The sequence below is a fragment of the Montipora capricornis genome, chromosome 9 (assembly GCF_036669925.1).
Source record: "Montipora capricornis isolate CH-2021 chromosome 9, ASM3666992v2, whole genome shotgun sequence".
Classification (NCBI taxonomy): Eukaryota; Metazoa; Cnidaria; class Anthozoa; order Scleractinia; family Acroporidae; genus Montipora; species Montipora capricornis.
The window spans coordinates 9,080,758-9,095,364 of record NC_090891.1 but is presented as its reverse complement, the minus strand read 5'-3'; the positions used below and the strand labels follow the sequence as shown (position 1 = coordinate 9,095,364).

The following is a 14,607-nucleotide window of genomic DNA, read 5'->3' as shown; positions in this document are numbered from 1 at the left end:
CCTCTTTGTAGCTTGCAGAGGTCAGTACGTTGTCTTTACTTACAATTTTAGAAAAGTCAAGTAATTTTTATGAAAGTTTTCTATTGTTTACATTCGTCAGTAAATAGTGTAAGTTGTGCAACAATACAATAAAAGTTAAGAATTGTGTTAATGATTCGAATCCATTAGGTAACGTAGTAAGCAGAACAGAAAGTGGCTTCCATAAGGTCTTAAAGCAGAGGCATCAGGTTTTTTCAGCTGGCTCAAGCAAGCAATTGAATGCTATTACAGCAGCGGTAAAGAAAATCCAAAACGAGTTGCAAAGAGACCAAGGTAAGGACATTTAACACTCTGGTCGCCAATATTCAGACTTATCTCTTCAAAGTTCAATATATGGATATGATAATGAAACTCGATGCGTTTCTTTGTTTTATGTTTTGCTCACTGTTTTGGCCATGACCATACACAAACCACGCCCTTTTTCTAAATGACACCAAAAAATTCGATTAATTTATTCAAAACCTCAGTTAAAGATTGTTCATGGTCACGGTCAAGTTAACATGTAGCGCGATGTCACAGTTTCCGCTTTTGAAGTTTCCAGAGTTTCATAATAACCAGTTTATCTATGGAAACTATGATCTTTTTCAGATGGTAAAGAGCGGAGGTCCTCCAACAGAGCCATGCTGAATGATGCGAAGAAAAACGCAGCAGAGACAAAGAAGAACTTGTCTAAGTGGAGCGTGAGTTTTAAATCCAATTTGTTTTATCAGTTTAATGACGATGGAATACTACCGTGGAAAGACCTCAGTCTGCAGTATATCTCCTACTGTCAGTGACTGTCTGATAACTTGCTCCTATTAAATTTTTCACCTCACGTCAGTATTGCGTTCTTAGTGTTACCCGCTGGCTTTTCAAATATCGGTTATCAGTTTGTATCCCTTATCCTCACAACCCAGTGTTCTCGGGCTGAAAAACTGAGTCGGGAAGCTAAATTTCCGAGTATCCAAGAATTCAGCATTTATTAAAATTTAATAAAAGAGTTATTCCTTCGAACGTGATTGTTTATAACCAACTCATATAAGCCCAGAATACAAGTTGCTGACAAATAAGGGTCTAATTTTGCCATTTATTTGTATTAGCCCACATTCACTCAATGAAAAATACTGAAATAACCTATGAGCTTACTAAGACTCTATAACTAAGTAAAATGGCTGTCTAATTAAAGTAAATTGTTCATTATTCCATTCTTAGAATACCGTTCCTCCGATGAGCAGAAACTGGAGAATTAAGACAATTGTTTTAAATCAATGTTTCAGCAATCAGGCAATCATTCTATCGTGTTTTGATAATAAAAAAATTACATAATAACAACCAGGTTCCAAGATTTTTGCGATTAAAGAAAAAGATTACCGAGATTCAAAAAGAAGCTGTTGAATGAAATAAGACGTTAACAAAGATATTCCTTTCCTTCTACTAGAACATGAATAATGGTCTTGGAGAAAAATTACTGGATACTGCAGTCCAACTTCTGTCGCGACAACTGGAAGGTAGAGACGAAAAGCACTATAATGAAAAAGAGAATTCAAAGGTAAAATATCTCGTTGGAATACCAAAGTGTTAGTTATTTGGCAGAAAAGAACAAATGGGCTATTCACGTTGCTGAGTAAAGCCTTGCGCACCCTCTTAATTTTGTAAAGAATGTAACAATGCACAAGAGTTGTAAACGTTGTAATGAAATAAGAAAACTGGGCACTAATCTAAATGAACACCGAAAATCAGTACAAGCCTGTGATCGCACTGTGCTTCAAGTTGTCTCAAGGCTTTAAGGACACAGGTCACTCCATCGACTGGGCTAATGTAAAAGTCATTCACCGGGAAGAACACCTCCACCTCCTTTCACTTAAAACCCGTGAGGTTCCAATAAATTCTTTTCGACTACCTGCAATGAGCCGTGATCAGGGCTATTACCTCACTCTCATTTATGAAACAGTTTTGCAACCTCGTAAAATCGAGGCTGCAAAGCCAGAAACCTTCATGTAATTTTCAAGAATTGTGGACCGAGCCATGAAAGCTCGCACTGATGCTACATATATTTTTTCAGTGCACCAATTGGTTGATTAATTAAAACTGAGAATAAACGAAAATACTGGAATTGAAACTTGAGCGCAGACTGAACTGATCAGGACCACTAAAAATCGATGATTGTATACACAATGTACTACCAGAACCACCACCTGTTGTCAACCTTTTAAAAGCAAAAGCGTCCCAAGTATAGCTTAGGGTCAGCATTATCTTGAGCACTCTTTTGTTTCATGGCAGAGGAATTATAATAGCAAACTGGAAAAGCGAGTCGACCCAGTCTCTGCACAAATGGCAGCCAAAGCTGGCGAAAAAGGCATAGAAATGACTGGCAAAATAGCAGAAAAACAAATGGAGAATATGGAAAAACAGCAACAAAAGAGCGACAAATTTCTTGGAGAGGAGGTAACAACAATTTGTCACAGTTTGTATAGGTTGACCTGAAGACAGGTTTCAAGTTTGTCCCGCAGAGTTATAAGGAACTGCGCAACAAAAACTGGTGCCACTCCCTAACCGTGGACTCTCTTGGAGACCAACTGTGTAACACATTCCTGCAGCTTAACGTTCTGTAATCATTTCATAGCCGTAATTAGAACATTGGTACTTTGCAGAATTTTTGGCTAAAATTGCCGCACCAACAAGCGAAATAAGAAGACAATAAGGGCCATTTGTCACTTAAGTCATATCATTCTTGAAGTATTCAATTTTTTTCCTTATGCCGTATACACATCGGTCCACTGAGCTAATAAGCGAGTTTTTAATGGACTAGCCAAATCCAACGCGAGTTAAGTTGTTTTCATTGTCATCACATTGGCACCGCAGGGGTGTAGGGATGGCGCAGTGGTGAGAGCACTCTCCCTCCACCAATCTGTCCCGGGTTCGATTCCCGGACTCAGTGTCATACGTGGGCTGAGTTTGTTGGTTCTCTACTCTGCCCCGAGAGGTTTTTCTCCGGGTACTCCGGTTTTCCCCTCTCCTCAAAAAACCAACATTTGATTTCATTTACGTTAACTTGTTAATTTCAATTTACAGTGTCCCCGATTAGTGCTCTACAGCGCTAGAAGATTAGACACTTAAATAAAGTTCCTTTTTTTTCCTTTCCTTTATCACTTGCTGGTCAGACCTTTGTTTCAAACGCTTTACCGGAACTCAGAAAGTCCCGCGAATAACTTTATACTCTAGATTGTCTCTCTTAATGCCTTAATGCCTGCTCAATCTTCACACAAAAACTGAACGAATCTAAGTAATCTGAAGTTCCCCCTTTGAATTTTCTTTGATAATGGACAGATCAAACTTGACATCACTGGTGACAAAGGCTGGCAAACGGATGATTTGTTTATTCCGCCCGGATACCACATGAATGCAAAAATTGAGCCAGAATCTAAACCTGCCCCAACCGTTAATGGACAGCCACCTTTTACATTCCCGTTTGGAGCAGGCGGCTTGATAATGAATGGTTGCTTTGGATCAGGCTACAAGCCAGGTGACAGATGCTATGACGCCACCTGGGCAACGACAATATGCTTGGTAAGTCTGCTTTTCTTAGGAGAAGCCTCCCAAAGGTGCTGCATGGGGAACAAAAAAACATGGCTAATTTGAACTGAGGAACGGGGAACAAGGCTACAAAGACTTAGGGAACACAAACCATTTTAGGAATAAAATACTTAGCTGCGAACGTGTTTGGAGGCAATTTCGGGAACAAGCAGATTTTCAAGGGAAGATTACCTATTAATTACTTATTTATTTTCCACAGGACCTCATACCAGGTGCAACTTTTATTGGGGTGGGATTCGATGGTCGCGGCGATTACAGTCCAGAGTCAAGTAGAATGGATCTCGTACAAAGGGCCTGTGCTAGAAAGCAACGGTACATTAAAGTATCATTTCATAATTAGATTCAAAAATTACGTCATTAATTAAATTCTGCCAGATCTCACCAGCGTAGTTACTATTGCTGGTACAAACTTTCTTGCTTTTTGCATCGCCTACTCCCTGCTACTTGAGGTTTTCTCTTAATGTGGGAGAGCATTTCGGCCATTTTCAAGGTGCATGTCGGCAGTAAACGGAACAAACAACTCACAGCTACTAGATGTACAATTTACCATGAAACTGATAGTATTGATTAATTTCTCCTTTTATGTAACTATCTTCTGCAAGGCAGACAACATTCGATTCCATTTTAATGTTTAGTACTCCAGTGAAGGTCACTATTTCATGTAATGAAACGTTCTTTTTATTTTATCCAGTTAACGCCTTAGTTTAGCCTATTTAGTTTTCATTATCAACAGAATTCTTCCCGTTTTGTAGCTACAACGGCAAAATGATTCCAGACACTATGAAGCTGCTTGGAGTTTACGATACCAGTGCAAATATGCAAGTATTTTACAGTCGTTCAGAATATCAGAAATATTTGGAGCAGCAGTCTGGCGCCTCTGGCTCAGGTTTTGGATTTTATGGTGGAGTTAAAAAAGCTTGGGGAAGCTCGACAACTGAGGGCGCTCAAAAGTATCTCGCTGTGTTTGATATTGACGTGGACCGGTATGTTGCTAAGCATTTTTATTTGAAATCTTCTTTGAGCTCCGCTGGAGCCATTCATCCCATTCTCGGATCTCAGAAAGATCATTGAAGTTTCTTCAAGGAATATGGAAACTGGGACATAAGCTTATTGGGCTGGAACAATGAAAATTTGCACTACAAACCGACTTCAATTTCATTACTGCTTGAGGCACCATATACTTGTCGTACCTCAAGTTAGACCCAAAATTCAGTGCTTTCCCACCCATTTCTATGACCTAGAACATGCATTTCATGAAAGCTTTGATTACATTTATCGTACTTTACCGGCATCTACTTTCAGGTACGAGATTTTTATGGATGTGGTGAAACCTGACAATTTGAACGTGGGATTTCTCAGAGAGTTTATGATGTTACCAACATCTTACTACACAACAGGAGCAGCTATTAAATTTCGTAAGATTATTTCATTTTTTTTGGGCATTCGTTCCGAGGAAGGATTCCCCTTGTTGGGAAGGTCTTCTTAATGGGAGAGGCCTCAGGAAATTTTAAACCTTAAAGAGTTACCAAATACGGTTATTGTTTCCGTTATTTTACAACTCGATAACCTGATGAATCCCATGAAGGAAGCACGAGAATTGCCTCCAATCATTTAAATCTTAGTACACTAAGTTGAACCGATCCACTAAAGTTACGACCAGGCCACTCTTTCTTATTTAAGGGAAATCATTCCGCGGAAGGAATGAGTGTTTTTCTTCGTCCTTTTGCAAGGTAAGGTTTTCCGATCGCGCGGGGAATGGAGTCCAAGAGACACTCGAAAGAAAAATGTGTGCTGAAATAGTGAAAACCGGGAATTAAAGCATCTTAGGTTTTGCAAGTATATGGAACGCAAACTCGATGACGGGTGACGAATCCCGATATTTCGCTTTCTCGATTTTTTTTTAATTAAAAAAAAAACAATCTGTGGAATTATTTCATTTTCTTGCAGTTTTTCTATGAGGGTTGAGTCTTCATCACGTTACACGGAAAATAAAATTTGCCTTTTTTTACGAAAGAAAAGAACTTTTTAAACAAACAAATTTTCTTGCGTTTGTTAAAGGCTACAGCCGTCTGCCATAAAGAAACTCATCAGAACGGTTACTTTGGGAAGAGTCTCGCGACCTTCTGAAACGATTTCCGAGCTACTTTTCGCCGTGTTGATTGACCAACGAAGCTGTCAAGGCTAGTGAGGCCACCAGTCGAAGGCTCACGGTTTCAGTGAATCATGAAATCCAGATGTAGTTGTTGTACCTTGTTTTGCAGAGTTATATCTACAGGCTACTGTTACAATTTCTGGGGCTCCTGCTCCCGCTCCCGCAAAATAAAAATAAAAACAAAAACATGAAGAGCTACTTCACACATGTCACGGTGAATTGAACACTCGATTCTCATTTCACGTATAATCGTTTTCAAAAATCACGGCTCACGATAATAAAATCACGTTTCACGAGAAAAAAGAGACCATTTCACAGTTCACGGAAAATGAAAAAGGCAATTCGCGGTGCACGAAAATACCCTTTACCACCCTCTTTTGAAAAAATACTGGGTCATCGTAATAATTTTTAGAACGTTATGAGAACTGTTTAGACCTTCTACCAGTGATGTGCCGTTGCCATCACAACAAGAGCTTTAAAACAACCTTACAAAAAATTGCCTACCATGATTTTATACAGATGTATAGAATGTTGCCTTTCACATAAGATCGACAATGTTTCAGTTAAATCTTTTAACATCGTCCACCGATTACTCATTGATAAGCCCTTTCGGACCGCTATGTCACTATCGTCTCCTTGATTAATAGGCTACTTTGTTCAAAAATTGCACTAAGAAATATTAAAATACAAATAAATGAACAAAGGCACTGATCTCCTCTACTGGGTGAATGAAATACACAAAAATTGAACTTAAAGCCGAAAGCGTTGAGTCTCCTCTTGTAGAGATAACCAATCGGTGTAGGTAACGTCATTAACTCGACTCGATTCATTGATTTCAATTATGTTGCAGAGGACTTTATTCAGCGCTTTGGAACTCATTACATCAAAGCAGGACGATTTGGTGGACAACTAGAGATTCGTAAAAGCATGGAAGCTAGTCAAGTGTCGAGTAAAGAAGAGTTTAGTGAGGTGATGGAATTTGAGTTTAAAACTTTTTTTGCAAGTGCTGGTGCCAGAAGCAGTGATAAAGAAGGAGAACGATCACGAGCTCAGAAGAAAACTTCGTCAACTTCAATGTCGGTTCAAGGAGGAAACCAGGAAATAGCGTCAATAATCTCCGATGTTTACGCTCCAACTTTTAAATCCGAGTTTAAACAATGGTTGAAGTCTATTCCCCAGTTTCCTAAGGCCTTTAAATTTACAATCAGTCCCATCACAGACCTGCTGAACTTCAGGCCTTCCGATCTCTTTCCCGACAGTGCACCAAGTTTCGGATGTGAGACACACAGAGCCGAGCTCAAGAGAGATCCAAGCACTAACAAATTCTATTACAATTCCACAGTAAACGGAACTGTTGTAAAAGAATTTTGTGAATACCTCAGCCGGGAAGCACTAGAGTATTCAATTCAACAGAGGCGAACATCTCTCAAGAGAGCCATTGACGTATATATGGAAGAGGTAGATTAGTCGAACGGTTTTCTTCTCACTCTATACCGACTAGCATTAGTCGCAGAAAAAATACTAATTAGTTGTATTTTAAGGACGGTGCCTACTATTGTTATTGCGCATACGTTCTGCGCATCTCGAGATACTCGATTTTCCTATTGGTAATGCTCACTAATACAGGGATATTTTAGCGCGTTTTGAAACTATCCGTAGAAAGTAGATCTTAGTAAGTTGTCTTGGAATCCAAAAAGAAAATTGGGGGTAACCATGCATTTTTGAGAGATAATTAAGCTTCAATTTGAGAAAGAACGCCATACATTGCTTTGTATTTTAAAGCTTTTTACAAATATAATTCATGAATTATCTTGGAAAAATGCGTGGTTACCCAATTTTCTTTTTAGATTTCAATGACACTTGTCAAGGTCTACATTTCCTGCAAAATCATGCGCCGGGGCAAAAATACCTTTGAATTAGTAGGCACAGTCCTTAAATAATAAATATGTACTTTCGGCCGACAGTTACAAATAACTCCATGCTAGCCTTAATATTTCCTGTCCTCCTGAAAACAAGCTCCCAACTTTCGTTTCCATTGCGTCAACAATAAGTAATCTTTATTGGCTAACTGCTTTGTGTTTTTCATAATTGTAGGGATCGATTTCAGTAAGTGAAATGAACCTGCCCGCTGGTACGTCTGGATGCCAGACACAAAACTACAAATATCAAGTTAAAGCAGGAAGACCGTCATGGAAGGAAATGACTGCACACAATACTCCCTTTAAAACCATTTTCAAGATGGATGATGACTTGACTGGTTCATACCACGGAAAAGTAAACATTCCCAAGGACCTTGAATGCCTTGTCAGGTTCATCGACGGAGAATGGGTAGTCAGCAAAGATGATGATAAATTTGACTTCTTCAGCGGTTGCAATCGCGGTGGAAGTCGCGATATTTACTCTGATCAACATTACATTTGTATTTATGGACTTCTTCTTAAATACGACGAACGAATGGGTGCCTTGAATTTAGACAGACATGGCTTTAACATTTCCCAACAAACGTTTCCATCACTTCATCCTAATTTGATTGGTGGTGAGTTGGCTCGCGTGGAGTGGCCATCCGATCACATCTTTCAAATGAGTGAGGTGGTTGGTTACTTACCATGCAATGTAAAATGGTCCAATGCTTTAAGATTTGACCCCTCTGAAGAGGGTAGATGTCTTCACTTCACAGCATCAACCAAAGGAACGGTATTTGTTATTTTCTCTGCCATCCCTAAAGACAAAGACACCTGGTACTACGTTCAGATATCCCCCTATGGTGTTGGAATCTTTAAGGTGAGTTATTACATGTGACCCTATATTTCATCATTCGACTCTCCATGCTTTGTAGCTTCCTTTTCTCAATCCACCCGAACAGCTGTTTGTTTATTTATTTATTTATTCCAGAATCTGCTCCTCCCCACCCCACCCTCGGAAATTTCATCTTTCTCTCTTACCTTCATCACAGTTCTAAAAACCAGTTAAACCTGTAAAAACCGTACACAGGTAGGACAACTCAGTTCTTTAGACATTTAATGCAGACGATAGTTAAATCAAGAATTGACTCTCATTCATACGATACACTTTGTAAAACCGTAGAATTGACCGCAAAATCAGTTCCTGGGTAAAATGTTTGTTTGTTTGTTTGTTATGTATTTACATAGCTTCTGTTACACTCGGTGCAAACTGGAGATCAACCAGCTCCTGCCTAAGTTATGGCTAGTCTTTGTCAAGACAGCTGGCAACAACTTGCACTATTTTCTCAACATGTGTTTTGCAGTCGCAAGCTTTAAAGGTGTCCAGTGTTGACGTCGATGCGGTTGGATTGGGCGATGAAATCATGTATCAACCTTACTTCGTTTGTGTAAAGCAAGAAAATGATGCTACAGTCATAGAGTATGGAAAAACCCAAGGTACCACTGAGCACGGAGAAATTTTTCTCTCCATGATTGACAAGGAAAAACCCCTTCACGTGCGTTTTTATGCATTTGGCAATGGCGAGGATGACTTAGAAGTTACAGATGCCCATGTACTCAAGCGGAGTCTAACTAAAGCAAAGTGCAAGGGAGACACAGAGAAGGACGAGGAAACTAATATCTGCGTGCAGAAGTGCAATGGGATGTGTGATCCATTAAAAGGTATATGCCTCATCTGTTGGAATTTGATGATGCTTAGTTTTTTCAAATTCATACGGCTGCGTTTGTATTTTAGATGATCACAGCTTTGAATGTCACTTAAACAGCGACGAAAGGAGCGCCTGCGGAAATTCATGCTTAAGAACGAGATTTAAACCCAAGCTTCCCTTTCGTTACTGCTTTAGTAACATTCATAATCTCAAAATGCTTCTTTCCTCAGTTCATGAATATCTTTCACATATTAAGTGTATTCAAAGTCATGAAAATATCACATCTTGTAGGCTACAAAAGCCACGACGATTGGTCACGATCAAGTCCACGACAACTCAATTAAGTCCATCAACCAGCGGTTTGCCCGTGAAACGTTAAAAACGGCATACCCACCAAGAGAACTCTAACTTGTTTTCCGCGCTTTATTGATTGCACTCCATTTTATTCATCGTAGACAGCGCAGCAATGTTGATAGGCTATTCGTGGACTTGACTTGGCGATAGGCAACCCTCCGAAATTACACACTCGTCTGTTTTTCCAAAATTCTCCCCTCCTTCTTTGTAAAAACAGGCGGGTATTTATCCACCATGATACTGAGGAGGGTATCGAGAAGAGAGAACTCCGTCCGAATAACAGCTCCAGTCAAATGTCCAAGTTGCCTCAAACAGGGCGGCAATGGAACCTTTAAAGTAGCAAAAGTGTCAGGCTCACAAATACGACATTATTTTTGTCCCCTCATTGTTTAGGATGCCGACGTACCTCATCTGGGAATCCTCTGCCGACAGACTGTAACGCCTGCTTGTACTTCAAACGAGTCGACAATGGTGAATGTGTGGAAGAGTGTCCTCAAGGATTCAAACAAAAAGACAAGACTTGTGTTTCAAGTGAGTAGTAAGTGGGGCTCGTTTGCCAACTGGATCACTGAGTTCATTGGTCTAGAAAACAATTTATGGAAAAAACTATTTCATCCATAGATTTATGTTCCTATATTTTATGAATTAACTTTCCGTTTTGTCTGATATCAGGATTTCGTACCCAATAAACAAAATGATTTCGAACCAAACTATAAGTAACTAAATGCGTAAACTGTTACAACCCTCCCTAACTCCTTAGTCCAAGTTGATTCTTGTACTTTTTCTTTTTCCCGTGATTCTCTTATTCTTCTCTCTGCAATAAAAATTTTAGAGGGCTGTCAGAAGAACACGTGTATGAATGGAGGAACCTGCACAGAGTTAGGAGATGAGAAATACCAATGCCATTGTTCTAAAGATTACACAGGAGACCACTGCGAATTGAGTTTGTATTGAATGAACTTCAGTTTTGTCAAATCCTTCAATATTTCTTAGCCTCTAGCATGCTCTGCTGTAGTCTCCTTCACAGCAGTTTTTTGCGGTGTCACGCACCACTCCCCCAAAGAAACAGAACGCCACAGTGCGTGATGTCGCAAGAAAAGGATGACAAGGTCTGAAATTACAACATTGTGTGTGGTGAGAGGGGGGCTGGGCACGCGTACTTTGGAATCCCGAGCAACTTTTTGCTTCGCTTGTGTGTAGAGTCACAAGTGCAAATATGTCACAAACATTTTTTCATAATTAGAACTTGTAATGCTGAGACGTGATGAACAATAACCTAACAATAGGATAGACTAAAATTCAAAAGAGGGATACGTTTTATCGGAGACTTCGTGTTCAGTTTCCAGATATTGCTCAGTCCACCATTGACTTAACCTTGAATGACCCTAATTTCAGTGCTTAGCCAATCATAATGTAAAGATATATCAGTTTAGACTTCACTTCGATTTTCAGAGTTGCCCGTTACACAACCGTCGTAATGGAGTAAATATACGCGAAAACAATAAGCCCAGTCGACCGTATTGATTGACTCTCGTTCGTTAGAGAGGTGTCCCTTATGAACGGGACAACTTTTTTCAAACGTTCAGCACTAATATCTCGAAATAACTAAGTCACATTCCAATAGTTATCTTTGTCTTAAAAGTTCACCCTCCGGACACAAACAAAAAGAATGAAAAGAAAAAAGGTTGCTCGATTTTTTTTTTGTTCGTCTTTTATCAGCTTCGCTATCAAGAGCAATCGCAATAATATCGACAGAAGCATGTTCCTAACCCCCCCAAAAATTCTTTCTTCGTTGTATTAAAATTTCTTCCTTTCGTGATGTATTGTTTTGCGGGCTTGTTGTCGATGAAATATTTTCTTTCTTTCTCGATCGCTGAGAGAGATTGAGGAGACCCTTACGGTTAGAAGATCGTTAAAAAAATCTGCTTGTTAAAAAAGCAAGATTGTGGCATTTCCCACAATTCAACCGATTTAATTTACTAACCTGGCATTTCTTCGTTGTATGATTAGCTGCTAACCCATGTGAACCTAATCCCTGCAAAAATGGCGGACACTGTACCAAAGAACTCTCGACACGGGAACGATTTAAGTGCAGTTGCAAGAAAAGCTATGTGGGAGAAACGTGTGAAATTGGTAATGTATAATACTGTATTTATCTTAAATACATTAGCTTCTATGGCTCAATATTCAAGGTCCCGCACAATCTGGAAGACCTTAGACAGCAATGACCAGAACCAGGTTGCTGACCAGCGGTTTTCGTTAAAAAACAATGGTTTGATGGGGGTGCTCAGTCTCGCGGGCTCAGAAAACCTGGTTGTGATTATTGTTATTTAAGGTTTTTCGCACAATCTCGGAAACTTGAAACGATCCTGGTTGCTCCTTAATGTGGCTTGGATATCTTGCTTACACCCTTGAATACACGTGAAAATAAATGCCATTCCACGCATTTCGGAGCCACGTAAAGGTCGTTCATTATCTGAACCTCCTAGGACGTGAATAGACTGAGTTTACAACGTTCTGTAACGACGAATTATAGTTAAAGAAAGAGTCGCAACTGAATGCTCATCTTAGCATAACAACTCAAGAAAAGGCCTTCGAACTATAACTTATAATAGGTCAATATAGCATACAGGAACCGTAGGGCAGAACCTAGCATTCATGCTTGCTGTACTGTCCTTATTAAAATAGTCTCTCTACATTCAACTTAGAAAAAATATGTTGTTTATACGCAGAAAAATGTCCTGAAGGCTGGAAAAACTTCATAGATTCCTGCTACCTCTTTCCTGACTATGATCATGTGACTTTCTTGGAAGCGGAGGAAGCTTGTAAAGATCATGATGCCCAGTTAGTCGTAGTCGATTCAGAAGAAGAGAATAAGATTGTACGTGGTTTGATAAAAGATAAAATAATTTGGCTGGGAATAAAACGGGAACTAGATTTGCCAAGCACCTGGAGACAGTTAAATGGCAACAGGGTCAACTTCAACAAAATACCGGAAGAAGAAGCTCGTCGCTTTATTGCTAATTACTACTCTCATTATGGCCCTCACAATTTTGAAATCTGCGCGGTCATGACAGAACATTGGAGAGAAGAATGGCGGTTAATTCCATGCACCATGGGTGATGCGGAAATAATGTGTGAGCGCAGTGCAAAGAACTGAGACGAGACCTCGTAATTAGAAGTGTCCATCTTGGCCGCAGAGTTCCTGCTCCAGCACGCAAATAGACAGGGCTTTTTGGGGGGAAGAGATCGGCATTGTTTCTTAAGGATGAAGCATAGTGCTTAACCTACCCATTTGGGCCATAATATGTGGACACCCCTTGTAATGGACCCCTCTATGTGACTGAAAAATTGCACAATGTTAACACGTTTCACTGCAACCCTCCTGCCCATGGACTGCAAGCTACTCGGTTGAAACGCTCATGAAACTAGTCCTTTCATAACTGTCGTTGAAACTTGAATAAAGTGTGCACGAGTGCATAATTGTGTTCGTTTGATTCTTACCTCTCATTTCATTGTCTTTTTCTAGATATAACAGCCTTTAACTAAAGCGTTAAAAACGAGAAACAATAGTCAGAACTCTTTGATATTTACTTTGTTTTACGCAAGCTGTAAGGAATTAAACGAGCAAAGCGTTACTTCAATTGCAATCTCCCTCTTTCCTTGCTGCACGAAAGCAAAACAGAAGACTCGACATAAGAACAGTGAATGCACAAAAAGGCGGCAAGCAAAATATTATTTCTGGTAATTTCACTTTCTCCCCCATTACGACAAATCAATGCACTTTATATGAATAGGTATCCCGCGTGCAGTGGGAAACATCGTAACGATTGCACAATGCGATTGCGAAACACAACCTCCACTCCAACAAAACATAGTAGAATCACAGCGGAAATAACCTAAAGTCAATTTAGTAAAGTTTTTTAAACAAAACGTTTCTACCAAAAATAACTTTTAGAATCGCCGATATTTGTTTTTAAATTCTGCGGGCGCCGCCTTCTTAAATAATAGGGACTTTAAACAAAGACTACCGTAAGTTTCTAGTACGGAGAGTTTTAGCCCTGGAAAAATAGAACGAGTACGTAGCATCATGCCACACTGTTTACATTAAGCAAGTCGCGTAGTAGTACAGTACTTTGTTACATGTCATGCCATCTTTTAGGGAAATAAAAGATTTCCTCCTTCTTTCGCAGGGTCCTAGTTTTATTTTGGAAGAGGAATTTTTAGTTCTCTGATAGGAATATTAGCCTGCCAACTTGACTTTTCCACACTCTTCGTATGGTCAGGTTTCACCTTGATGACATGGAAGACGATGAATGTTTGGCGGGGTTTCGCGTTAAAAAGCAAGATTTGGAGACCCTTGCAGAGGCTTTGCAAATACCAGCAAGCTTTTATTGTGACCAACGACACCAACATTTTAACGACTTCCATCCCATGCGCTTAAAATCAATAAAATTACAGGATTTGTAACTTAAAAATATATCGAACTTGATCTCCTCATTCGCCTTTCTCGCTCAAATGCTGATATATGTAGGAGTTTAAATTTCCAAAGTACTTTCATCTGGGCAAAAGACATGCGAAAAGTAGCAGCGAGAAGTATTTTGAAAGGTTAGAAAAATCTTTAATCATCTGGCGAAAGCCTCACTGATGAAACACGTTGTTGTTCATGCCTACTGCTACCGCATTTTGAGCTCGAAATCGACAATTGTTTGCAAGTTACCAAAGATGGTCAAGGAAGGACAAGATGCCTGTGTCTTGCCATTTAGGTTGAAACAATAATATATTAAGCATGTCATGTACAACAAAATACTTACGTTCTTTCCACTACGGTCGACCATGATCTTCTACGTATTCGGGATAGCACTAAAGCCCTGTTTAC

At 39.6% G+C, this 14,607-nt stretch overlaps 1 protein-coding gene across 3 annotated transcripts in view; it reads left to right on the top strand.

The window, feature by feature from the left end:
- The window catches only part of LOC138015526 (uncharacterized), a 22,275-nt gene extending 9,079 nt beyond the window's left edge, over positions 1–13,196 (top strand). For all 3 annotated transcript variants that reach the window (XM_068862589.1, XM_068862588.1, XM_068862590.1), the window contains 16 exons: positions 1–20; positions 169–312; positions 628–719; positions 1,457–1,567; positions 2,299–2,463; positions 3,346–3,585; positions 3,812–3,924; positions 4,365–4,595; positions 4,915–5,027; positions 6,615–7,222; positions 7,859–8,545; positions 9,030–9,387; positions 10,122–10,259; positions 10,561–10,671; positions 11,739–11,861; positions 12,461–13,196. The exon at positions 1–20 is cut by the window's left edge. In XM_068862589.1, the coding sequence (XP_068718690.1) occupies positions 1–20; positions 169–312; positions 628–719; positions 1,457–1,567; positions 2,299–2,463; positions 3,346–3,585; positions 3,812–3,924; positions 4,365–4,595; positions 4,915–5,027; positions 6,615–7,222; positions 7,859–8,545; positions 9,030–9,387; positions 10,122–10,259; positions 10,561–10,671; positions 11,739–11,861; positions 12,461–12,888 (3,682 nt within the window). In that variant the 3' untranslated portion in view covers positions 12,889–13,196. The remainder of the gene's footprint in view (positions 21–168; positions 313–627; positions 720–1,456; positions 1,568–2,298; positions 2,464–3,345; positions 3,586–3,811; positions 3,925–4,364; positions 4,596–4,914; positions 5,028–6,614; positions 7,223–7,858; positions 8,546–9,029; positions 9,388–10,121; positions 10,260–10,560; positions 10,672–11,738; positions 11,862–12,460) is intronic.
- The last annotated feature ends 1,411 nt before the right edge of the window (positions 13,197–14,607 follow it).